The sequence below is a fragment of the Perna viridis genome, chromosome 5 (assembly GCF_037379345.1).
Source record: "Perna viridis isolate PV_CMFRI_1.1 ecotype Kerala chromosome 5, ASM3737934v1, whole genome shotgun sequence".
NCBI lineage: Eukaryota > Metazoa > Mollusca > Bivalvia > Mytilida > Mytilidae > Perna > Perna viridis.
This window is the reverse complement of record NC_142449.1, coordinates 12,205,977-12,233,900: the sequence shown is the minus strand read 5'-3', so window position 1 is coordinate 12,233,900 and position 27,924 is coordinate 12,205,977. Positions and strand designations below refer to the sequence as shown.

Sequence of the window (27,924 nt, the reverse complement as noted above, 5' to 3'; positions counted from 1 at the left end):
TGTTTGAGTCTGTAGTTTCGGTGATCATAATATATGTACACTTTTGATGGAAACCTATTTTATACGAGTATGGCAGTTTACTTCTAGATGATGACGGGCGTACATACAAAGCGCTTATGACGCAGCATTTTATTACTGTATTGAATAGCATAGTCTGTATAGGAGATCGATTAGGAATCCGACAATGGGATTTTTTGACCAAACAAATTTGAAGTCAGCAATATTTTAAATTTTATTTTAAAATTAGACCCTTCAACAATAATACATCATTATAAATTATTTTTGCCTAACGATAACATGTAAACATACGAATGTTGGTACATAAAACAAATAGAACAAATTTAAATGTACTACTGTCTACAAAAAACTACACGAATTATCACAAAAGGCAGAAAAAAAGATTTGGCTCTGAAACCCATTATTTCAATTCGAATTTATTTACTGTTACCTAAATTCATCAATGATGGTAATGTTATTCCTTGTAAAGAAAATTTATTAGGAAGAGATTGACTAGAAATATCATTGTTCTACTTGATAAAAAAAAAATCAGTAACAAAATATTGATATAGTTAGTTACACTCTCTCACAATACATATAGGCTACACCTTAAAAACATGTGTCCACATTTTGTATGTTCAAAAACACAGAGCCGTTCTATAGACAACAAAACTAATGATCTAAAAGTTTAAGTAGCAGTCTTCGTAAAAATTATACAAATTCTGTTGTATGTGATGTAACCAAAAAAGCTATACATTTTTATTTTTGTAATGAAGTTGTTTTGTGGGCCTACTAGTATATGATGAAATAATCATTCATTCTAATCTGTCTGCTCTTTCAATGTTATTTACAGTTACTTCCCTTAATTTTGAATTCTATAGTACATTCTTTATAATATATCTCATGTTAACAGGGGTTGTATGAAAGGCCATATATCATTTTCTGTTTACCACAACATAACAAAATGTCATAAATAAAAATATGCAGGCTTTCCAACCATGAATCACATTTTGCATGATTCTTAGATAGAGTACTACTTAATTACTTGATATTGGGACGGACTGGGATCTGCCATTTCATTGATCAGTTTATTCCATAATATTCGAATATTACCACACCTTCTTTTTTGGCAAAATAACGACCTAGTAAATAATATAATGTCAAGATTCAATAGATGCTTAACACAAAGCACCGCAAAATTGTATTGAGTGAAAATGCCAGTCTGTTCTCCCGTCGGTCCGTCCGTCCGTCAATCCACATATCACCAAGTTAGAGTAACAACTTACTAATGACTCGTGATGAAAATGAAACTCTCGAATGAAAGATAAACATACTTTCATGATACCTTTTCCTAATATAATAGCAGTACATACAGACGTGCGGCTGGAATAAGTATATGGTGAGACAGGAATTTCACCAAATGTATGAATGGTTTGTAAACTGTACATCAACCGTGGCACATCGACATTTAATGCTTGATTAAAACTTTCAACACTCCTTATCTACTGAACATGATATAAAACCAGGCACTGACCACCCTAAAAAATCAGACAGAAGGTGATTCATGCATGCCAAAAACCCACCAAATTCAGTTTTATTTCTTGTTCATAAACAGTAACTGATTGCGTAACCAGTCTTAGTTTTTCATTTTTTGTTGCGCTTTTGAGATAAAAATTATATGGATTGTGCATGAAATTTGGACTTTGCAAGAGTTATCGTTCTTGATTTGGCTTGCTTTGGTTGCTTTTAGTGGGAGATAAATGTATGATTTTCTAAAAAGTGCAAATCTGAATGCAGAAAAGGTTGTTGTTGTGTGAAAGTATAGCATATGTAGACCAAAAAAGCATCGTTTGTATGGTGGGTTTTTCTTAACCATGAATTACTTTACCATTGGTAGTGTCTGAACTTTATGTGTACTTAAATACATGTCCATGTAAGAATCATACAGTAAGATATAATTTTCATTTATTCATTTATATACATGTATTAATTTCTTCTATCCATTAGACAATATAAAGCAAAAAAAATCAGAAGTATATAAAACAATTTTTCAACCGAAAGATATTTTTTATTTGTTTTGTACATGAAGCACTACAATTTGAGAACTAGATTCCTTTCTTCACAGACCCATATTTGCACTACAAGGATTAGTAATCCACTTCTGCGGGAAAAACAGTTCTGTAAAAGATTATTGATGTATAACTTATGATTCTTCCAAAAGATAATACTTAACCAATAAATTAGCTATAGATTCAAAAACATTCAACGAAAAGAAAATAAACAAAAACCATCTATAAAACAAAATATTATGCAAAAACAAGGTATTTAGCGTGCCTAAAGACACGGAAAACGATTTCAATCATTAAATAAAAAAAGAAAAGAAAAAAAAAAGCCTTTGACCTTCTAAAATCTACACGCTGCATTAACCCTTTTCTAAATATAAAATTTCCATACAAAACAAAACTGGCAATATGGAATGGGTGAATTCGTTTAACCAATCTTATTTAGGACTGTCTACAGCGAATATTAAAGTAAACAAACGTCTACTGCTTTGATGAGCTTTGGTTAAGGGGTCCTAAAGGCACATTCCGAAGAGACTCCCATACTTTAACTGTGTTTTGTAATAATCGGTCCTTGTACATTAAAATTCTATCATCCAAAACTCCTGTTTTAGCATCATTTGGATTCTCCCAGTTTCTATAGTGATGCATACGAGCGAATTCAGGATTAACAAAGTGACTTCTGGCACCGGCTCGAAGCTTCCAAACGTTATGTATTCCTACAGTATCTATTTGTTTTGGATCTACGATGTACTTTGAGCGATGAGTTTTTCCTAAAAACTTCGGTTCTCGATTTTGTTTAAGTAAAGTGCTCATTTTATATTTTAATGCTGTATCTTTGCCACTGAATTCAGTATCTACGTCCGGCCATTCCTTCCTAAAGAACACGCATCTAAATATATAAGCACCCATTCCTTCTGGTAGACTAGACATCATTTTTGACCAATTTTCATGTTTTTGTGGAATTATAAATTCGTCCAAATCCTCGAATACCACAAACTTGCTAACGTACATATTGCGATAAAGACAATCGTTTAAAGCAGCTAATTGAGCAAAATAATGTATTTCGACCGGCTGGTCTCTTCTCTTAGGCCACGTATCAACTTTCATTGGTAAATTCCACTTTAAAACGTCCACAATACCCAACTTTTTATAATATTCTAAAACTTTATCCACATTATAGTCTGTACTATAGTTGTAAAATACAAAGTGATTGGCACCTAAAATTCTGTTTAATTCTATCATTTCAACCAGTTCGTACGCTTTACTGTATTGGTAATTGAGGGGTGTAACACACACGGTGAAGTCCCTTTGAAGTTCTTTAGGGTACACAATGGGGAGAATGTTTGATGGATTTTGGCACTTGTTTGTTGATAAAGACACTGCATACGGTCGGGATGATTTGGGTAATGGGCATGTGAAAAATGCTGCACTGTATCTGAAACGAAAATGAAAAAGGTTTCTTAAAAGCTAGATCCATCGAAATTTTTCCTTTCCTTGATGCAATGAAAATAATGATATGCATACATTTTGTCCATATATAAGTAAACAATCAGTTTTCCAAGGTAAACGATACAATAATTACAAAAGAAATCCAATGTAGATATTTTAAGATACCAATATTCAAATGACAAGAAGCAGGGGTTGCATCTTGTTGAATATATCGTCGCTCTAATGTCAAACATTTCCTGTTCAATATGTGTATGTATTTTTATGGACATCGACTCATTCAAGACCATGAAGTGAATCAATACCTCATCATGCATAATATTACTGTATTTTTCATAGTTTTTAAGTTTGTTAAAACTTGGCAATGTGTTCGCAACATGTACATGTATTGCTGTACTAAAAAACAGCCTAATCTGCCGAGAGTGACTTAGGAAAGCAGTTGATTTAAGAAAGAATTATACAGGCTATTTTTAGAGGAATGCTCTAAATGCTACATGAATGAACGTAGAGCGGAAACATGTTGTTATGCCCCTTCCAGATACTAGTACTTCGAGTCAGGATGTTGCTAAAGGAGGTAGACCTAGGGTAAGGGACACAACTCTTAAAAATCATTGGAACGTTTGTATTTAGCATTTAACATCAATCTTGTGTAAGCATCTAATTAACTTGGCTTCATTTTATTCTGCTTCAAATGAAAGCTTGAGAGGCTTTGGTGAAATTGAATATGATACAAACATATCACTGATTTCATGAGTTATGTCCCTTACCCTAGATCTACCTCCTTAGTTCATTTTATAACCGAGGTATCCAATTAAATAAGCTACATATTACTTCATTTTGTTGTTAATTTGCAGGCTGTGTCAACATATTAATACACACACTTTACACGAATGTGGTTATTTCTCCCTTTGTCAATGTTTTTTTCTCACTTAAGCAGTAAAACACATTTAACATGAACAACATTTTATACATTACCTGTGGTCAAATTACATTCAACACTAATTTATTCTATTCAAATGAATAAAAATAACACACCTTTTCCCTCGACTTTCCGGCATAGGTTTGTACTGAGCTATAGTTTCTGTACACGTCAACCAAGTATTTGGTTCTTGATCGTAAAATCGACAAAAATATCGCTGGTTCTTCACAACCAATAATGTACGTGCAGCTGCACCAGTGATAGTTGCCATATCGTGAAAATAAGAAAAAGACGAAAATACGAAGATCTGGTCACAAAAACTTACATTTTGCCATATTGGCCTTAATGATTTTAATGTGTTAAAATTCAATATTTCTTTTGTATCGTCTGTTTTGCTACAGTCTAATATCAAACTTTCATTGTGCTTTGCTTTGTTCAATCCAGAATTACTCATCTGTGCTGCAGCAGACGAAAGTTTCATTTTCACTAACTTTGAAAACAATAATCCAAAAACTAAACAATAAGAGACCACGCCTACAACAATAAGAGAGTTACAAACTCTGGTAATTTTGTGTCTCCCCATTAGTAAATCCTCCGATTTAAGCTAGCTCCGATTCCGAGTGTCTGCTAGTGATTACAGGTAAAAATATGGTAAAAATAAAATCATTAATGCTGATCTAGCACGCCTGGGAAAATCACGAATGTTTCTCCAATATTCCAATAAATCACAGAAAAAAAACAAACGAGTCCCTTTTGTGTTAAAGATTGAGTATTCTAAAAGTCTCGATCATCATAACTAGAATTCTAAGTTGACATCCTGTACTAAAGCCACTAGAATCCATTATCAACAGAATATATTGTTTGTCAATAAAGGCATAATACGGACAGCAAACAAAACATTAATTCATATTTGTATACAATGTTATCTTTATACCTATACTGTGTGATTTTTATCTTGAAGCGAAAATAGCAAGGCGACTGACAGGTAACTTCTAAAGAAAATTGATCAAAAATTCAATATGATTAAAAGTATTTGCTAAGTTTCCAGTTTGGTTGTTAAGTTAAATACCAAGTCGATCAAGGATTCAATAAAATAGCCCTTACGCTATTCAATAATTGGTTCAAATAAATGTGATTTATTATAACCCTTTTATGTAATGTACAGGTAAGTTAAATAGTAACAAGACAAAAGCATTTAATACATAAATAAGTAATCCAGTTTTATTGTCATTTGTGTGAAGTGATCTAAATGGCCATAAAAAGTACGTCTCGGTACAATGGGATTGCATTTGATTCCACGCGAGGATTAAAAAAAAATATATAGCAATAGTTTTGTTCTGCATGGAAGAACATGCACTCTCTTGGATTCACTTCTAGCAATTTGTTTTCAAGATATCTGTGACGTATAATAAAAAGTGGAATTTGCTCTACGCAACTTGTATGTTATCATAAATTTGGTCTGGTCATAACAAGTGTATTTTTAAATTTATAGATCTAACGTACTCTAGCAATGACAGAGCATGGTAGGTAAACTATTAATTTTCGGACTTGGTACCATCTGCATGGCTGCATGAACAATGAGGGACGGAATTCCAACCTCAAATGTTGTAGTAAAGGTCAAATATTTAGTTTTGTAAAAAAAATCCGATCGACTGCTCGTGGATATTTTAAAGACGAGAGGTGATATGTAATAACAAATGAAGGTCCAAAATACATATAGCACTGGATCATCTAAGAAGCCCCTAATCCGTTGAGTGGTTGTTTATACAATAAAAAGGTTCATAGAGCAACTTAATCTCTTTTTTAAAGATGACACACTGGTATAGGTTAACACAAATAGGTTAAGATACGATTTTAACAACGGGCATGTTTATATGTAGATTTCATCACTTGACCCGTTACGTCTGGGACAGTCTCCTCTATAACAGATATTCACACTTCAACGTACGTACTTAAGCTTCTAGTCAATACAAGGGGTCAAGACCAAGACTAGTAATTTGTACAATAACCAAAACCCAATGCACAAGGGAATGTGAACGGTACACGAACCCTCCAATAAATAACTTCGAGTTTGACCAGACTGAAATGGTAAACGTTACAAATTCTGAGAAGGCTGATAAAACGTTGCAGAAGTATTAGAGAGCGGACTTGTTTATACTTATTTGCTTGCTTAAGCCTTTGGTACCGTAGGTACATAGGCCACTGACATCACTCTTTCATCTAGCTCTGTTCTGTTTCTTTATAGCTTGTTATGCCATGTGATGGTGCAGGAGATAAGCTACCAATAATAAATACATGTACCAGTAAATACTCATTATGGCAAGCGTAAAATACATTCTCTGACAACCAAAGTCTAGTCCCTGGCCTTCCCGTGGTGGAGCTGTAGTCGACGAAACAGGATATGGGGTGAAGATGAGAACACGGCGCCTGAAACATAGTGCTAAGAATAGACGGGACTTAGCATTGGAGGGCAGTTGTCCAAAGGTCAGACGGAAAGCTCTGATTCCAAACCAACAAGTTCTAGTATTGGGACAAAGAGTGTCGAGAACAAGGCAACGATGCATTATTAGGGAAAATGTTATAAAGGCGAAAGGTGTACGAGAACACCATGGGTAATTGACCAGTATGTAGACGTCTTCGCAATTAAGTACTGAAACCTCTGGAAAAGCCAACACAATAACATGAGCGGACAAGAAGATTTCAAGTTAGTCTGACTCTGCAAAATATATACGTCTACTTTGATAAAATCCTGGTCTATTTGTTGTTAATATTTCTCTTTTTATGAGAGATAACGGAACCAGTTTTAGTGGACTTGGTCTGTTAAATGTATAAAGCTTATATTTTGCAAAAAAGAAATACTTGCCGGTTATCACTTTCAAGCTCTGGAACCCTATAATGTTTGAATAATGCAATACTTGAAACAGTATTGTCTGCATCATGATAACAACACAGTCCTAGTCTCTCAAGACATTCTACAAGATCGGCAACTATAAATCTAACTTTCCTCAGACTGTCTATTACGTGCACTGAGTAAACGTAAGTATCGTTTGCCACGAATTCCCGCCACTGGTCATTACTACGATTAACAGGAGAAAAACCTTCTTTAGGTACAATGAATCTGTATGAGAAGGCCCCTCCAAATGCCAAATATAAGATGGTGGAGAAAATTAGCAGTGGGTAAAAGTAACGCCATATATTCATTCCATGTAATCTTAGACCACGTCTTAAAAGTCCAACTTTCATGACACAGAATGAATAACAGGGCAAATAGAGTCACAAATTATGTTCCCATCTGTTACAAAAATTCATACGCATTGCAATAAGGGAGATATTATAAATATTGTTTATTAATATTTTACAACGATGCACTTGTAATAACACATACGAGTAAATGAGCTGATTTAATGCCCGCTTTAATGTACACAAAGAAACATTAAATGGTTATTAACATATCAAGTGATTTTTACGTTTGACTATTTATGATATTGACTGAGGCGAAGTACGCCATTAAGCGTAATTGTACATTATACTTGCATATTAAAGACAGACACACAATAAAAAAGTTATTAAGACTTTAATGAAGTCTGATTACTGTATTTATGTTGTAACTGATATTTTTCTAAAAATGGAACAATATTGAATATCGAAAGTTTCGATTGTGTCTAAGAGTTTTTAAACGTCGGTCACACAGACCAATAAACAAGCTCCATTACATATATAAAATGTATACACCAAACATTTTAACACTCACATCTGTCTCGTCACAGTCCTCATGGAAAATTCCTAGGAATCTTTCCTAAATTATACTAAGTTACTGCTAAAATCAGTAACAGTTTATTACGTGTAAACTTATAGACTATACAAAATGAAATCACAAGATAAGGAATCTCAAGATATATCATATGTACTGTCCATCTAGATCCATCCATTCTAGATTCGGAGAATGATTGACGATAGTGTCTTTCGTTCACCAGGCTTTTGTAAGAGGGATTTTCTCCTAGCCCACCCTTAAAAAACCAATAAAATACATCACGAACCTCTGCAAATAGATGATTTGAATTGATACAAGCCTTCTAGAAATCCCTTCTTCTAGGACATTTAACCATGGCGGTATTAATAGTTAGTGTGAAACAACCTCTTCAATATAGTAACTTACTGGTAGTATATACAGGGGCTGTTTTAATGAGGTAGATCTAGGGTAAGGGACACAACTCAGTGATATGTATGTATCATATTCAATTTCACCAAAGCCTATCAAGCTTTCATTTGAAACAGATTGAAATAAGTACAAGTTACTTTGATGCTTACATGAGATTGACGAAAAATGCTGAATACAAACGTTCCAATGATTTGTGAGAGTCATGTCCCTTACCTTAGGTCTACCTCCTTAATTATTATCAAAAACACAATTGACCACCATTACATTAAGAAGAAAGCTTTGGGACTTCTTCTTCTGTTAATCTGACTCCAGGGCCTAACTCCTATTAACTTGGCAAAGGGACTCTAGTGATACCCAGCCTCAAAAGTATAAGAAAAACGTTAACAGAAACAGTTTCTCAAAGTGTTTTAAAACAGCATCGATACCAAAATATTTTCACAACAAATTCATTTAACTTCCCTAAGTTAATTACTGTTGAGTGGTTGTATCCGTAACATGTATTTGATATCCCCTTCTACACTGAGGGGAAATTCATAAAAGTAATGTACAAATGTTTCCTCAAGATTATTTTTTGTCTTCTCTTAATGTAAATATTGTCAGTCTGATTTCTATAGTATTATGGAAAAAAGTTCTCAAGTCGAAGAATGAGCTGCAATTATGAAATCATACTTATATCATAATTATTAAAAATATCAAAGACTGTCCAGGTAGAAACCATTTCAAGACTGTCCATTAGAAACCATGCAAATTCTTTGCGACGGGTAACAGAGAGTAAATTTTATCCCACCATTTAAAAAAAAATAATTCCAAAGGAAAGTTAAAATCGTGAACAATGAAAAAGGATAACTCAGAATTTATCCTCCCTACTTAACTATGAACAGCTCATACAGTTATCTAAGTAGCAGTCCTTATAAAAATCAGACAGAAAGTGTTTCATGCATGTAAAAAACCACCGAATTCAGTTTTATTTCTTGTTCAAAAACAGTTACTGATCATATAACGCCCAAGTTTTTGATTCGCTTGTTGCGCTTCTGAGATAAAAATAATATAGACTGTACATGTTTCATTTGGTTGATTTTAGTGGTAGATTAATGCATGATTTTCTAAAAAGTGCAGATCTGAATACAGAAATGATTATCGTTATGTGAAAGTATAACATACATAGACTGAAAAATCATCGTTTGTTTGGTGGGTTTCTCTACACCATGAATCACTTTACCATAGCAGTGTCTGAATATTATATGGACTGGTACTTGATAAGTTTCTAGTGTTTTTGATGTAATTTATTTCATTTTTTTACCATCTATCTAAATTACAAACCAACATTTATTTCTTGGAAAACACGTGTTTGTGATCTCTAATTGGTGATTTTTTTAAACAAAATTTGGCATGTTTCACCCATTGTCTGGGTCTTCCAATGAACACCCTCTAAGTATCATGCAGCCCATGATGCATTTACTCAACACAATTCATCTAAAAGTATATAAGTTTTTACTAATGCAAATTTGCCTTTCATCAGCAGCATTAAAATCAAATATGTAGGTAGATCATGATCAAAATATTAGTTGAATACAAGAAGTACTCACAACCAAATCTATCGAAAGAGGAAACCAAATCCATCACCGAGTGTTTCTACCATATGCAATGCAAAGATGCAAGGAATGAAGCATCGGTGTTTTACTTATTTTCAAATTTCAATACTGCAAGATTTCATAAATAGGATAGATAAAATGTGATATTATTCGGGGTCAGACAAGTCTGACTACTGGGTTGTTGAATACCCTCGGGGACCTCAGGTCCACCAGCAGTGGTATCGACCCAGTGGTTTTTCAATACAAAAAATACACCAAAAGCACATCGTTTCTATTTTTGTTACCAGGGCTATTCTTTTCACCTGGACACTCCTGCAACAAAGCAATATAGAAGGTAATATGAAAGTTTCATATTAGGGAAATGGGAATTATTTTTAATAGTTATATTTTTTGGTAAATGGTCTCAGGGTACGTATAATATTAGAAATATTTAAGTCGAAAATTTAAGTATTTCTTATAAAAAATCTGGCTTTTAAAGTTTTTTTTCTTCTTTTTAGATACATAACTAGATTTCAGAGTTAAATATGTAGTCCATAGGTGAATGCTTATCACTAAAGCAAATACCCGTGATAGACCTAGAATCTGTTTGTTTAAAAACAAGGTAAAGAGATATTGAAGGTGTAAATTACCGAATCAAGTGTTTTTAGCCAAAGCCGAGGGAAAGTCAGTCTCCTCCACAGACCTTTAGCCAAGACAGCATTCCTACGATGGGCCAATGTAGGGTGTCTAACGATGGTCCAGCGGAGGTAAACATATATAGTTGGGCCAAACGTTGGCTAAACATAAGCCCAACGTTAAGAAGCAATTACTTGTTAAACTAAAAATAAACATGCAGTTAACAAAATTTGTAAAGTAGGTCAACAGAACACTAAAAAAAGAAAATCATATTTTTGTGTTCCGACGTTGGGTTAACAAAATATTAGAAAAAAAGTAAAATATATTTTTTGAAAATTTCAAATACTTCAAATATCATTTTAATCATTTTCTTATCAAAAACAAAGTTAAACTGTTTTGAAAAAAAGGAAAATCAAAAACCAACATTGGCCCAATGTTGTCTTGCCAACGCTAACTAAACGCCAACGAACCAACAAAACAATCAGCCAACGTTTGCCCAGTGGAGGCATGCTATCTGGAATCTCTTCCTGTTAACTACCTATCACCCTGCTTGGTTATAGGCTATGTGGGGCTTTAAAATAGTGAACATACCATTTGTGCAGGAGAAGGAGGGAAAGTAATTATTATAGTTCAAACCACCTATAAGTTTTCATGAAAGGTAAGTTTTCGGGTAATGGCAATATCAACAAGCATATAGTAGCTATTCTACTTGCCTATTATTGGTTCGAAATTCTGGTATTCTATAGTATGCAAATGAAGAACTCTCTATAATGGTATTGTTTGCATCAAAGAAACAACAAACACCTTTAGGTCTGCGTTTAACTAGAAGGTCACAAATAACAAATCGAATAGTCCCTAGATTATCCATGACGTGCAAGGAGAAAATGTAGGTGTCACGTGAGATATGTTCTCTCCAATGGTCGATCCTAGATGTAGCATAATATTCTCCATCGCTCACTGTCGTTTCATGTAAGAAGAGAAATGTTTGTCCGAATACCGTCAAATATAGCAAAAGTGACACACAGATAGATATCATTGCACATCTTTTACAATTTCGACAACATCTCCAGAATGTTTTAAACTTTGGTCTTTGGGCAGTTACCATGACAAGCACCTTGCTGATAGAGGATGCACGGTATAAGTCAAACTCTTTAAAATTGATTTATTATCCAGTAATGCACTATATATTGAAATGCCAATCTATTTCAAGTCGAATATTAAAATAATTGGCTAGATAATGAATCAATATTTGATCCTGATAATATATTTGTCAAATTATAAACCGTTAAACTGGCCTATTCTTTAATGTAAATAAATGTAATGAACTCTGTAAATGGGTTTAAATAAGATGTTGTCAGAGCCCGTAAAACAAAGTGATTCATCTACCAATGTCATTAAAGTTAACACGAGATTAAGTATAAAGAACCATCCTGATTTCGACTAAACATTTATTTAGTCCGAATACAGTCAAACCTGTCGTAGCGGCCATCTGTATTCAGCAAAAAACCTGCCTTAAAACTATTGTTAAGGTGTCCCAATGTAGTGCAAATGCCTAATGTGACCATGATTTTGCTCTCCCTTGGAAGGTCAATTAAGGCGGTACAACTAGGGTAAAACTCTTACAAATCATTGGAACGTTTGAATTCAGCATTTTACATCAATCTCATGTAAGCATCAGAGTAACTTGGACTGATTTCATTCTGTTTAAAATAGCTTGACACTGAATATACATATAATACAAACATATACTCACTGATTTCATGAGTTATATCCCTTAACTTAGGTCTACCTCCTTAAAACAGGTTTTACTGTTCCTCTATTGCTTGTTTGTTCAGTTGACTTGATCGGTCCATTTATATGAAATATACAACTAAATTATCACTGTATATATATAAGGCAATTTGTCACATTTGTGATACGAATCATACAATTGTCTGTCATATTGCTTCTTTTCCAATGGATATTTCTTGAAAACGAATTCTTACGAGAACTACAAATGAAGTATGTATCGACTACAACTAAATAATGCAAAGTAAAGACACAGACAAAAAAATTCTAGTGAGTTCAATCAACACAGCCCAATTACATGGAACGCAATAGATGCCTTATGTAGACTGATAATACAATGCTATCATACCATTTTACTTGGTGATGTTACTTTTTCACTTTGCATGTGATACTGTGGAAGCTCTTTAATTCGTGGATACCATTTTTTTGTAGATCAAAGAAGAAACATTAGTTCGTGGATTCTTGAATTCGTGGTTTTGAAGTTTTCAGTATACACATCAATGAGAATCTACCATTTGTTGGGAACCAATTTTCATAGTTTGGCCTACCAACGAAAACCACGAGAATTGGTACCCCACATACAATAGTACTTTTTTACTTTGTAGTGTTACGTTTTGACTTTTCATGTGGTGATACTGTTTCCACTTTGTGGTGATACTTATTTCACTTTGTGGTGATACTTTTTCACTACATGTGGATACTTTTTTCACTTTGTGGTGTTTCCTTTTCACTTTGTTGTCACCCCTTTTTATGTTGTTGTCATATTTTTTATCGTAATGTACAGATCCTACTTTTTATTTTCTAGACAAGAGACAACAGACACATTTTCGATGAAAAAGTTTTAGATATGTTTTAGACAGATCTGTACAAGTTCTTTGGTAGATGCGTATAACTTCTTTGACAGATGATTACAAGTGGGTGGTGACATGTTCTAGAACAGGCCTAGACACGTGAGATGTGAACATGACTAAAGGCAAGAAGGGGCATGTTTATCAGAATGTGAACTAAGGTTTTAATTTGACCAGTGTCGATGACCACCGATTTGTAAGCTATGGTTAAAGTCGGAACTCAATGAAATCATGTAGGACCAATGTCAACGTCATTAATGGACTGCGAAATGTTTTCAGCAGATCTTTGATTTTGGGCAATATTATGATATTTAATCTAAGGTAGATTCATAAAAGGCTGTTATCCGGCATTGTCTAATATCATGAAGTGCTTTCAGAAATGATGACTTCAATGTTATTTCATCTTATAGTAATTTGAAGCCATTCTTCTTGTACAGTACCTCCAAAATGAGGAAAAGGTCCATCATTTTGTAACATTCTGGTACTATGGAAAGTTTTAGTCCATAAATTTCTTATATTTCAACTATCTGCATTGAATAAAATGTTTATACAATTACATTTCTGTCAAATCTTACCACATCAAATTTGTAACAAGTTTTTAAACATAAAAAAAACACTTCTATATTAAAAACCATTTAACAAAATCTTAATGTAAAAACCCACATATTTCCAACAGGTGATTAATTTTTTTTTTAATTTACCACGAACAGAACTTCTTTCTAAAATGTTTAAATGTTTTCATTCGGTCATTAATCATTATTCTTAAACGCGTTCACTAACAAAATTTACACTATTCCAACCGACTAACAGAAACCATCAAAGAAAAACTATTTTTAAAGCTTAAAATCGACCGTAAAATGATTGTTATAATGGTCACTCAATATGCTTATATACGGTAGAAAAGAATCAGCTTGCCCTACTTTCAGGTAAAACGAAAACAAAAATCAAATCTCACTTTGTCATTAAATTTACTATAAAAACAAGTCAAGAGATAATTATGCAAATGAAATAGCAGATCACGCTAAATATTCGTTCTTAGTTCTCTCAAGGGGTGCGGCCAACTTTAAAATTGGTATAATAAAGGTTTTAAGTGATTTAAACTTGCATCGAAACCTAAAAATATGGTTCGTGTAAACCCTTTTATAAACAAAAACTAGTTTTGGTATCTCACAACGATAGTAATACAGTGTAAACACAACACTTACATGTAAACATCCTGGTATTGATCATTCAAAATCTTAATAGTAAAACGTATTCAATGTATTCTCAACACGTGTTCTAAAACCTTGCACTGTTGAATTCAGTGGCGGATCCAGACACTCTGAAAAGGAGGAGTGCCAGCCGGGGCTTCTTAGAAAAAGAGGGTGCTAGGACATCATTTGCCATTTTTTTTGGTCAATTTTACACATGAAAATGACAATTTTTTCAATGAAAAGAAGGGCAAACCTCCAGCACCCTCTAACTGAATCCATCATTGGAATTGTACAGAAGTAACCTTTGAAGCCCCTTAATTTTTAAAAATATGAACATTTTTGTCTGATATGATGTCCAATCAATGTCTGATTTTATGTCCAATCAATGTCTGATTTAATGTCCAATCAGTCTGATATGATGTCCAATCAATGCTTACTGTCTTATTCAGGAAAATCTTTGCGAAATTCACTCTAAATGAAAGCAGTATGTACAAATGCACACGTATACATGGGCTTGTAGTTTTTTTTCTTTTTACATCCGTCTTCTCTAAGTAATTGTGATATCATAATCGCCTAAAGACGGATGAAATTAATACAAACACTTTTTTTTTAAATACCATGGAACTGCAAACACGTATGTTAAGCTACTAACTCCGAACTGTGGCTATCTTCAATTTTGGGGATTCTCCAAAATAGGAGATGCGCACCTTCAATATGAATAAAAACACTGCAAAGTTTGAATGATAAATACTGATTCAATATTTTTTAGTTACAGATTACACAAATAAAGCAACATCTAAGCATGACAGACGGACGGACAGAACGAGTCGAGCAGCTACTAAACCTGCTTTCATCGTCGTTGTCGCAGGTAAAAATAAACATGATATATACTAACCTGCAACCTTTGTTCTCTGGCAACATTCCATACTTGGCTCCATCGCTACCGTTAGCACTATTTGGGAATTTTGAAGATAGGAAACAACAGTATAGATTGTCTTTTATGCCCTTGGCAATGGCTCCAAAAATTCGTAAGTTTTGAGATCGAACAGCATAGGCGGAAAAGTAAGATGCTTTGTCAGGAATATCTACGACTTTCCTCCAGAAATGGAAATCAGAGCTAAGGTCATGTGACATCGAAGGCACGGTTACATTCAGAATGACCCTTTGAGTTACGTATCTTGTAACAATGGACTCCTCTAAAACTGCTGCTGGATAAGACTGCATGGAATGTTCCCTCATCCATATTAAAAATATACAGGTACTATAGATGCACAGTATTGTAACAAATATGTTTGAAGTCCTTCGTTGCATAATAATTTATCTAATCTGTAACATAATTTCCAAGTAAGTCATCTTGTGTCTAGTACCGGGTCATCACTTCAACAACCGGAAGACCAGTACAGCTGAGCGAGTGAGCTCTTTATTGACATGATAGTTGCCTATAATAAAAAACACTTGTAGTAAAGGTAAGGAATGTTTATTCGATGCGATGCCATAGTTGTAATAATTAGACGCTATTGATTTTCACAATCCATTCATTTATATTACAATGTGGTTAATAAGTTATGAAGTACATTTCCGATAATACGTGGATTAATATACTAGTCATGTGACTATTATGGTACCAAAGACTATCAAGAATTATAACGATAGCTTACCTAGAGCTTTTTTATCAGAAAAAAAGTTTCGTTCTCTCTATACTCAATACATGGTTTTCCATGTTTTTAAAATGAGAAAATCAACGTTTCCGGGTAAGTAGTTGTAGCAGTACATAACCATTCAATTACACACTTCAATGCCTGGCTACACGAGGATTTAAATACACAATGTGTGTCAATGCTTGTTATTGTTAAGAATGAGAAATTAAATATTTTTTTCCTACGTAATAAGTATCCACATTATAGTGTATAGCAAAATATTTACTTAACAGTTTATGAAAATTTATCGGTCAATGCGCTGTGAAAGTGTGTGTGTAACGAGGCAATTTCAAGACTTACTTCAACTTCTCTTTCAAGACATGCTGACCTACAAGTTTAAAAATCATGCCCCCAACCCACCCCATGATTAAACGTTCTAATCTGTTGGATTGTACAAGGATCACTTTACGTTACGTGGATTTTTATTATCTCTTTTAAAGATGAATTCTTACATTGTATCAGAAAATTTCATATTCTGAAAGAATCTATTTTATGGTTATTATTAAAAATACGGTACACTTACTAGTCCTACACTTAATGCTGAATTCCTGAACAGAATAAACCCAAAAATCAAATCACTTTGTATTTTTCATAGATTTTCGGCATGTGTGTTTATCTTGATATTGAACTCAGTTGGAATGGTTTAAGAGACAGATATGCAGTAAGTGAAATTTCCATATTGATTTTATAACAAAAAGCTTTTCCAATTTATTTATGTTAATAGTAAATTACCTCGCCATCTTTCTGATACTGACTTCAGGGTAACTAAGCAGATAACTCCTCTAGAGGATCTTTCTATGAGTTATTTAAGCAAAACTTTGGTCTTGAAACTTACTTACTTCGTATACCCGAGAAATCCCGAATCTGGATAACCAAATTTAGATCGTCCAATATAAAATTTCCTATAGAAACTAGACGATGGCACAATATACCTAGACATGAACGAATATGTAGCTTATGCAACGAAGGTTTATTAGGAGATGAGTTTCATTATTTATTTGTATGTAAAAATTCTATTATTGTAAATCTTAGGAAGCTATATGTACCAAAGTATTTTTCATCCCACCCATCAATACACCACAAGTTTAAGGGTATGTTTTCAAATTGTCATACAACTTTGTTATCTAAAACTTCCATGTTTATCAAAAAACTGTCAGCTATATTGTAATTTAATGCATATATTTTATGTGTTTTTTGTATATCTGTCTACCTTGCCATTTTCATTAATTGTATTTGTATTTGCCTCATGTTACACATAACTTGTGTCTGAGTGAAATAAAGAATCTTGAATCTTGAAATGAAGAACTAGCACGAAAAAGGTTAAGTAAGCAACCATTTGATTTTCTTGGGAGCGTGGTTGCTATTGGAACAATCGGTTATCTTATTTACTTCATGACAGATACACCTTTTCCTACTTTAATGACTTCTATAACGAATACCTCTGGAAGGCCTTCAGTAGCAGCACTCACATCATTTAGTGTTGCCATATTTGTGCCTGATGGTATTGTTTGCCACTGCTATAAGCCATGATTTGTGCTGACCATAGAATAGAAAAAGAAACTGATACGATGAAACGCGACATACGCATCATTGTATAATAACCTTTAAATACAGGGATCACCAAAATGTATTAAAACATTAAACAATAATACGTTAGTGTAAACACCCCTTTAAGTAAGTTCTGAAAGGCCAGACTACGAAAGTGATAAAATACACAATAACAGAACGACACCACTTCATAATAAACAAAAAAAGACACGAAGACACATCTCCTGACAGGACAGGCTCATGCCTGCGATGGGGTTAAACTAGTTTAATAAGGCCTTAACGATCTCCCTTTAATGCAAGTTCAAAAATGAACTGAAACAACAAATAAAACACCATAGAATTCACTCAGTAATATTATATCCATTTTTCCTTCATTGAATACTTCAAATACAACACATGGACGATTAAAGAAATCTGACAGTTACTGAAAGCTAGCTCAGAACATAGTAAAGAATAACAATGCCATCAAAATTACAAGTATCAACAACAATCGGTAACTACTGTAACAATTCAAGTGGGCTTGATGAGGAGTAGTAACATCAAGTGCTAAATAGGTAAGATTCGATGTAGTAAATACTAAAATATGACGATGTTTTTTTGTAGGGTTGCAATTAGCGGTCGAATATCCGTAGAATGAATTTATGAATTTATTAACTGCCCTTAATAGATTTATCCATATGTTCAATTTGAAAATCGTATCCTTTACGAATAAATCTATTAAGGGCAGTTGATAAATCCATCGGTTTTTGTTTGAAAGAATGTGCTTTATAGAAGATATTTCTATAAAAATAGGTGAGCGACGCCATTTTTAATTAAGAACCATACAAGTAAGTGCTATTATATTTTGTATCAAACTTTAGTAGCGGTAAACTAGAGGCTCAAGACAGCCTGAATCGCTCACCTGGTTAACCATTTGCTTATTTGAAAAAACTTGAGGATTGAGACAGGCTAAGTTAAAATTAACTTAATTGTCAAATGCACGAAATGCTTTTAGTAGCATTTTATGACCTGAACCAGAATTTTGCTAAAGGCAACAGCTTTTGAATAATTTTCTAAGAACTGTCTTCCGACTCCTATGTTCCGTTTTTAGTATAGGCAGTCATTTCTGTTCACGGATTAAAAATCACAAGTCATGTCGAGCATAATACACTAAAGAACCAATAAAATTATGCTTATTTTCATTGAATGATCTTAAATGGTTTTAGAGAAGATTTTCAAAGTCGTACATGTGGAAAACAAAATTTAAAATTAGTTTCTTGAGCCGTAATTCCTACCTCAGTTGACGAATCGTTTTGAAAATTTCGGCTTTGGTCGGTCTGATGATGCCGAACAATATTACCACTGCAAAAACTTTGCTAAAGGCAACGGTTTTTGAGTTATTTGCTAAAATTGCCTTCTGATCCCTATGTTATATTTTTTAGTAACGGCGGCCATGTTTTTTTCAGATTAAAAATTCCAATGGTCATTTTGTGTGGGATACCCTGTGAAACAAATCTGCCACTTTCATCGAACATTGTACAATATTTTTAGAGCAGAAGAGTTCAAAGTTGTACATGCAAAAATGGCAAAAAAACTATTGCAGGGGCCGTAACTCTTACATCAAATGATGAATTGTTTTGAAAAATTCGTCTCATGATGCTGAACAAATAATATTACCGCGCCAGAATTTTCTTACAGATAGTACTTGTTGTTGTTGTTTTTTTGTTTTTCTTTCTAGATAAATTCGGAATTTTATTCATGGATAACTTCACAACTGCTGATAAGATACTGTAGGCAAGTCATGTGCAAGAAAGTGTGCATTTTGACCAACGATAGCCAGTGCTTTATTATGTTGTATCATGCACAAACGTAAACAAAAAAACAGGACCACGTTACAAACTTCTCTGGACGAATTCGTCCGATCTTCCAAAGTTCACAATCAATATGCATGCCTCATTTTGATGTCTATTTTATTCATATTTATAAAGCTTATTCGCGATCCGACACTTTTCTTTGCTTCTGGATGTTTTGAGAAAAGTTCTTAAGTATTTTGTTTTTTTTGTTTTTTACATTGATTTATTCAACATTAATTATCAAGAATGCAAATTTTTGTCTAATCCATTTGTTTCTTTACAACAATAAAAATGCTTTAACGAAATAGAACCAACAGTGTATCAAAACGTCATGCACCTTTAAAGTAATAATAACTGTATTTGAAATATGTTCCTTAATAGAAAAAAACGACTAGTTTCAGAAATGTATTCGAAGTCCCTTGAACGATTTATGTAGGATCAGACTGATCCATTTGGGAGCTTCGCTTGTGACCCTCAGAAATATTCTCCTTCCCCGAGTCGATTTCATTGCAACGAAGATGACTGGTCGTATAAAAAAACTAATAAGGTATTATACGCATACATAGTAGATATACAAAGACGGATTGGTGTATCCTTGGCATCCAGGACTGACTTTAACGCCAAAATGAGAAGTTATTTTCTGCTTCAATCCCGATAAAAAATGCCATATCATATGTCATTTATGTAATTCAGGAGATATTGGGGAGGAGTTCCATTATTATCACCTTCAGAGTTCTGTTTTAAACAATTTATGTAAATTTACTGGACAAATTACAAAGATGTTGGCTCCGAGTAGTTGTCTTAATTTGTGCATATAGTAAGTGGATCAACATTTTTTTTTCAATACACGCACACTTATCGACTCATTATGTATCTATGTAAATTGTATTGAATATTTTTTCTGTACCGCTGTGGTAAATGTCAGTAAAAAAATTCTGACATTGAACGGCAATTATCAGATTTCGTGGTGCACTAAATACATCATGGTTTAAAAGTATGATGTAACAATTAACGCACTAAAACGCAAATGGATGTTTGAATGATGAAATAATCAATAAATTGTGAAATTAAACTTTTGTAGATACCGGAAAGACTAGACCTGAGAGGTAGAATGACTGAAGGTATTCCAATCTTCTTCATGTAACACCGATAGAAGAGGGAGCCCGGTTCTTATATACAATATAGGACAGGTTTACAGACCGGTCAACAAGATAAAAAAAAATTGACTGGTACCAGTATATATAGGGCTGCCTAGAAGTAAAGGGTTGGTATGGGCCCGTAAGTCACATTTCCGTCGTATTATAAAGCTGTACATGTACATTTTAAACAGAAATAAATTTAATATTTACATTTTTATTTAATGCAAAAGCATTTAACCTCAAAATTAATACGAAACATTTAATTAGTAACTTTGTTGAATTTCAAATAAGTTGTCCATGCAGTTCCACAATATTACCCCCGATCTTGCCTTCCCATTTTGACCAAAACCTTATTGTTCTTCTTCAGAAACAGGACAGCGGTCTGAGTTGAAGGTTCGTTTATAGAGGATTGTTTATTCCCAATTGATTTGCAATGCCTTTAGATAGCGGTATTTCATAAACCACGATTTCAGCGGAACATACCCCGCCTGGATTTGTGTAGAGTGTCCATGAAAAGTAAATTTATTTAAAAAAATGTATATCCCATCTATTGGACTGACAAAGGTTCCGGTATCGTATAAATTAGTTATGATGTTAGTAATAAAAAGGTAGGAGAGGTTTGGCACATTTCCCATATGGTTTTCGAGATTGGCGAAAGGCAATCTTTTGTTCTTTAATTAAGAACTTAAAGTGAAGCTTTGGTTGCTCTATATCTTTGAGACCACTTCCTTCCCTCTGAACGAAAAAAGACATCTTTATCCATATAGATTTTTTGTACGGATTTTGCCTCGTGACATCGGAATTAAGATCACAAATCAAAATAGACGTTTGTAAAACTAGGTTACCAAGGATTTATGGGATGATATAGATCTAGAACTGTATGTGCTCTAGGAACATAACAGTGCGTGGCTAGTGTTCCCTTCACCAGACTTGGGCGTTGATGTAGGCTAAAAACCACTAATTCCACTTCCCATAGGCTTCTATGCTAATTTCACAATATTCAATGGCTTCTCTGGACTTTACCTTAACTTTAACCTGCAGAGGACTATATATCAGCATGATTCTACATATGTCAGCTCACAATCCTCAGAATGGCATGTGGGGTTAGCAGACTTGCAGTGCAGTACTGGTCACGGGAAGTGAAGTGTCTATAAATAGCATGGGAAATCCCAGTGTTTTCACAAGATAGGGGTATATTAAGAAATCATTATGGAGATTAGGCTTCACATCACAAGAAGCAAAATGCACCTATAAAATGTACAGAAATGTTTTTCCTTTCAGAAACTGTTTAAATTTTTTAAATGAGATGAGAACTTTTTTCACAGCACTATGAGGAACAGGGGTAATTTCTGCGTAGGACTGTTTTTGCGTACGTTCCAAATGCTCATTGGTTGAATTGGTGGTCTGTAACCTGTAAAGCACATGCCTCTGGAACTAGGGTCCAGAAGCTAAGCCTTTTTTTTTCAGGACACATAAATGTCTATGCGACAATTTTTAGCTTATCAACTGAGAAATAGTTGTGTCTAGTTGACGGGTACGTGTATCTTAGACTAGCATTGATTTAAAAGATTTTGGCTGTAGTTTGCAAGTGTTCATCTCAGTACTAAGCTTTATGATGACAAAGGAGACGACATTAGTAATAAAATTATAATTTTTCCTTAACTGTGCAGCAATGTACATTGTTCTCCTACAAATGGTGTTTATATTTCACAATTGATTCGCTTCGCTAGAGCAAGTACTAACTACTCTGATTTTCTTAAACGCCAAAAATATTTGCATAACAGACTCCTGAATCAGGGATATGAGGAAATTCATCTCAAAAGGTCTCTTACCCAACTTCTTTTTCAGATATCAGTCCTTGGTTGAAAAATACTCAGTTCCTTCTTAAACAATGAGTAATGATTGTTTTTGTAAATGTATTCTTTGCACTGGTATGACCACTTTTTTTTATCTATTATGACACTATAGCATGCAAATGCTATTAGTTACCACCGGCAATGGTAAGATGGAGGTAAAACCTGGAATTAAACCACCATTTCGTTTGAAATGCCTGTACTAAGTCTGGACCATTGCGGTACCAGCCACTCAGGTAGTGTAATATCTATTTTGTCAGGTTTATTCTGGGACCCCCACGCCTCATAGAAATTAGAAAGCAGCACTACCAGCAGGTCCGAAGGGACTAGGGAGTAACACATGGTTAAGAGTTATCTTTCGTTTTAGAAGGGGGATAACCCTTGTGATATTCAACTGTTCTCCGACTTGTCGTAGTCAGTGATCGTACAGCTAGTCTATATAAGGTGATAGGATGTGCCGCTGGAATATTATAGGTACCATTTTCCAGGTTGCAAAAATGTGAATAGGTAGGGAAAAACGGAACATAATTGTATGATAAGTCTGGAATGGTATATTTAATTTGCATATGTCGTAATTGGGAATGTTTTTATATTAAACATTTTGTCAATTTTATTAAAACAATGTTATAAAACAAATTTCACTCAAAGATTATATTTTCTAAAGGATTAGAAATAAAAAGTAGTCAAAAGGATGTTGATAACTTAACAAGAAAGAAACAGGATAATAATTAATATCTAGATTCGTTAAGCAGCTCAAAAGATTTTCAGTATATAAAACAATTTTGCGGCTGGTTTAATCACTTCTGGTTTGCAATAAAATATACATCGGACTTTCCTCTCTCACTTGAACTCTAATTCAGTACGATTTTTAATTCCTTTACTTAATTCTTAGTAATAAATTCAAAATTAATAAATGATATTTTCACGATTTCTCAGCAAGGCAAATTCAGGTTTTATTCAGTAAATTCATTTTATCAGGAAAACAATTTAATTCGTATTGCTTTGTACATCGTTGTATTAAAAGTATTTCTACAAATCGTATGCAAATTTATGAACGAAAATACTTTAGATATCAATGGATCAAATAACAGTAAATATGAACTGTGGCCTTGATGCGAAGTATTTTATAAGTTATAATATATTGGGAAACAAACATACTAAGTCTAGGAGTCAAAATTAAATTTGGTAGCTATCCTGTTATACATTTAAAGAAAATAAAATCTGATAAAGTACTGGTGCCATTTTCAAAACTTGATTTTATCCTGCTTTTTGGGCTAAATAATCGAAAACTTTACTTTTTTCTTTTCATCGAACTTCACGTGCTCGAAATCGAAAGTACTTTTTCTTACATTGACGTCAGCAGTTCAAAATCGATACAATCAGTTTCATGAGACTGTGTGACGTATTTTGCTCCTCCTAATGCAGAAAATACGTAGTTAAAACTTATTTATAGTTATTATAATTGATATATACATGCATCCCTTAACCTATTTACAACGTGTATTAAATTATTTGATATATTTGAATTTCAGATTTTTTTTTTCTTTTTTGTGTCTATAGTTAGTATTAAAATGTTAAAAAAGTGTCCTTTTATCTCTATGAAAGGAAGTAAAGACACGAATGAATGAATGAAAAATAAATTACGAGCACACACAGAAGGTGAGTCGGACAGGGGGATGGGGACACGGTATTAAGGTGATGAGAATCCGTGGTTGAAGGGGATGTGAACGTTAGTGGAAGGAACGGGGGCGATGGTCAAAGGGTCGGGCAACGGGGAGTGATAAAAAACTGGAAGCTGGAATTACATTTGGGAACCATAACCGGGGGAAAACTTAAAGGGGTCGCGGAGTGGTGGTCATGAGGGTGGGAGGCGGTGGTCTATATAAGGGGAGCGAAGCGGGGATGATGTAACCCCTGTCCACCCCCTCATATAGAAAATTCAAAAATATTTATTTATTTAAATATTAAATATGGAAACATAAAGTTATCAAGGAATAACAATTTTTTTTCTTAATCTTGATAGTTGTTGCAAGGCCTTCAAAAATGAATAAGTAGATCACTTAATAAATTTTCAAGTCAAAACTGTGACATATAAGATGATTTTACGTATATGTACTTGACCAACCAAAGCATGGACTTAAACTTATTCCATCCTCCAAAGTCCGAGTTTTTAATCCTCCTTCGCTCACTCTGAACGAAGGACTCAAAACCCTGACTTGGGACGATGACTTATCCAAACATAACACATAGAACAAAAAAAAAACATATGGGAAGAGACAGAGGTCTCTTGAAATTAGAAAATATATTGTGATTTATGAAACAGTGAAATAGAAGACGAAAAACATTTTTAAGCTACTCATAGAAGTTATTACCTATTTCTTAACCCGCTCTGGGTCTACCACTGTATCATCCAAAGCAATAAGCGTGGGAATAGTGCAACGTTTGTATTGTCACAAGTAGAAACATGTCTTTGTGAGTTCTGAATTGATGTCTTTTCCGTTGGACGAGGTGAACATTTTTGTTTGTTTTAGCCAATAGAACAAGAACTTTTGGTCGCTTCCGTTTGTGTAACTTGGATGTTTGAATTGTGATGTGATTTAAATATTTCTTGAAATTCCATTTTAGTCATTTTGTTACCTCCCTTGTGAACATGTTAATAATAATGTTCACTGTACAGCTTGTTTTATTATGCATTCCAATGAGAAGAAATTGTGCTCCGCTACTCGATGGCCTATTTCTTTATACTCTAACGAGGCTGTCTTTTCAGCTGATCTTATCCAAAAGGAGGAACATCATGAAGCCAGACACTTCGATTTCTATTTCCGCGATATACATGATGGATTTTGTCTATAAACAAATTTTATACATCGCATCTACCCGAAAGACCTTGAGATAGAGGACATTACACTACATTTATTTCTAATCGAAGTAACCTCTGTCTGGGCCTTTCTAATACTTAACATTTTTAAGTAGATTAATGATAATACATAACTGGTCCTGTACATCACAATTTATTCTATGGAATGAAAATTCGCCATGATATTTTTCTCTTCATATAGGTGTGCTGTGTAGAAAAAAATGTTAAACGAGTGTTTTTATTAGAATATTGTTTTTTTTCAGAAATTGGACTAAAATGTTTATTTAACACTTGCTATGATCTTTTTGAACAAATATGATGTATAAAATATTTTTTTTCTTATGGTAAGCGTACCCAGTGAGTTAAGAAAGCGTAGTTAATTCAGAACTCGTTTGAACAATAGATTGCACTTTGAATTTAGGATATTGAGAGAGACGGTCCGTTACATGTGAAGGTAATGAAGTTATCTTCGGTAAGATATCCTTTTTGACCATGTATGAAGTATAATACATTTCCCAATGACAACCACATGTATTCAAGTTACTAAGTTATGTGAAATTGTACTAGTCGTTTACACATGTATCACTAGTAATTTCCGTGCACTTTTTTATTTATATTTATATTTTTATTGACAAGTAAAGCCACAACCTTTCAAATTTCAAACCCATCAAAACCTTCCTTTTGTGGTATAAAACATAGCAGTACAATATCTTAAAGATCCATATAATGCCCGGACAGTTTCAAAATTGTTAATATAACAGGAACAGCAAAATCACAGTTTAACATGTTGAGGTTCTGAACACTTTTGTGACCCTTATTCCTCATCTGTAAGGATTAAATCTCTTAATGTCAATCAAAACATTTTTTATGGTGTTAGACCTTATAGGAAAATTTCACAGATCCATACATGTATGCTTATTACTTGGTTCAGTCCCCAGTTAGTAAATGTCCGGATGGGTCATTTACCCCAAAAATCAATACCCAATCAAATATCAAAAATCAATACCAATCAATTCCGACTTGGTGGTACAATTCTATGGAGTTGCATACGTTTATATTTAGTTAAATAGCTAAATTTGATTAAAAATTTGTTTGGCCCCCCTTTTCAAAACTACAATTTTGTGCTTTTGTTGTTTTTTTTTCAATGTCGACACTAACCATTATATGACATTTTTTTCTTTTCTCAAGTCAACACTTACAATTAATTTCCATTCAAATTAGCATTAATTAATATTGTAAGTAGGAATGACAAATATCTCAAGTGTTACAAAAGTTAAAAAAACTTAGTGATACAGATTCGTATGTCTAAGATAACGAAAAGATTACAACACAGACTATTTACTCATTTGGGCTAATACTATAATAGTGGATGGTAAAATATCAAAGCTGACGTGAATACACGAGACAAAAGTAATTTTCTAAAGTATGTCAGCTCTTAATAGTCAACAGTAAAACTTATAGCAGGTTATATAATCATAAGTAACAACTATAAAACTTTTTTTAGTTTTGTTTTTAACCACGGAGTTAAATATAAATCCTTGTTTTAACTAAGAAAATGAGAACTATGATTTGTAAAAAAGACAATAATTGCCGTCAATTGACGTGTTAAACCTTCTAAATCTTAATTTTTAGGCACGACGGACCCAGATTCTCAGGAGAACATGTATAAAGTGAGCTATCTTGTCACTAAAATGCATTTTCGAATGTCTAAATGTTTCATGAAAGAAACTGATCATGAATTAGATAAAAGTAAATATACCAGCTGTTATGAAAATTACTGACCATCAATTTAGATAAAAGTACATACACCAGCTTTCATATTTAATTCGTAAAGATAAACCTGAGCAAACATATTAAGAATTCTAATACCTACCAGAATATCACCACATACAAAATAATGTACAGTGTACAACCAGACTTGTAATATACACTCCTTGGTACATCTCAAGCATCAACGTAACAGTACTAGTCTGGAGTCAAAGGACTTTACACATGAAAACGACAATTTTTTTCCATAAACAGAGGAGTGCTAACCCCCTGCACCCGCCATTATATTCATGGTGACTGCAGTGTACATTTCTTCTTAGAATGTACAGTGGTAGATATAGTTAACCATCAGGCTTCTGCCGACTTATTGGTTGTATAAATCAGATTTCCTCAGTATAAAGACCTTTTCAAATCCTCACCCCAACACACATAAGGGATATTTATAATGACTGCTCCCTGATTTTCAGCTAAACTAATAAGAAAGTAGATTGTCATAAGAATAACCACTGATCATTAAAAATCCAGGATGTTCTTTCCAAGGCATTATAATATTTTGGATAAATGGAGGGCTTAATAAATTAACTTAATGGCAGTGGTATAATAACTATGAA

At 33.6% G+C, this 27,924-nt stretch overlaps 1 protein-coding gene and 1 long non-coding RNA gene across 9 annotated transcripts; one reads left to right on the top strand and one right to left on the bottom strand.

The window, feature by feature from the left end:
• Positions 1–214: 214 nt before the first annotated feature.
• LOC148616058 (beta-1,4-galactosyltransferase galt-1-like) lies at positions 215–22,799 on the bottom strand. Of its 6 annotated transcripts, none has more exons than XM_088582724.1 (3): positions 22,669–22,799; positions 15,516–16,059; positions 215–3,495 (listed from the first exon to the last, which is right to left on the bottom strand). In XM_088582724.1, the coding sequence occupies exons 2-3, from the start codon at positions 15,929–15,931 to the stop codon at positions 2,541–2,543; spliced, it is 1,371 nt and encodes a 456-aa protein (XP_088438850.1). In that variant the 5' UTR covers positions 15,932–16,059; positions 22,669–22,799; the 3' UTR covers positions 215–2,540. The 6 variants fall into 6 exon arrangements, with proteins under 6 accessions (XP_088438850.1, XP_088438849.1, XP_088438853.1 ...); XM_088582723.1 differs by lacking the exon at positions 22,669–22,799 and adding an exon at positions 16,279–16,438; XM_088582727.1 differs by lacking the exon at positions 22,669–22,799 and adding an exon at positions 4,542–4,674 and having other exon boundaries at positions 15,516–15,693.
• LOC148616059 (uncharacterized) lies at positions 15,974–22,738 on the top strand. 3 transcript variants are annotated; one of them, XR_015922100.1, is made up of 3 exons: positions 15,974–16,086; positions 16,913–20,975; positions 21,204–22,738. It is a non-coding gene; the product is annotated as an uncharacterized LOC148616059 (long non-coding RNA). The 3 variants fall into 3 exon arrangements; XR_015922101.1 differs by lacking the exon at positions 21,204–22,738 and having other exon boundaries at positions 16,913–18,419; positions 20,093–21,168; XR_015922099.1 differs by lacking the exon at positions 21,204–22,738 and having other exon boundaries at positions 16,913–20,244; positions 20,779–21,168.
• Positions 22,800–27,924: the final 5,125 nt, after the last annotated feature.

What these genes read in the sequence shown, in the direction of transcription:
- LOC148616058 (XM_088582722.1), bottom strand. Translation starts at nt 5,008, where the DNA reads ATGGGGAGACACAAAATTACCAGAGTTTGTAACTCTCTTATTGTTGTA. An exon ending in CCGGAAAGTCGAGGGAAAAG is followed by an intron (nt 3,496 to 4,541) that starts GTGTGTTATTTT and finishes TTTTCGTTTCAG; the next exon opens with ATACAGTGCAGCATTTTTCA.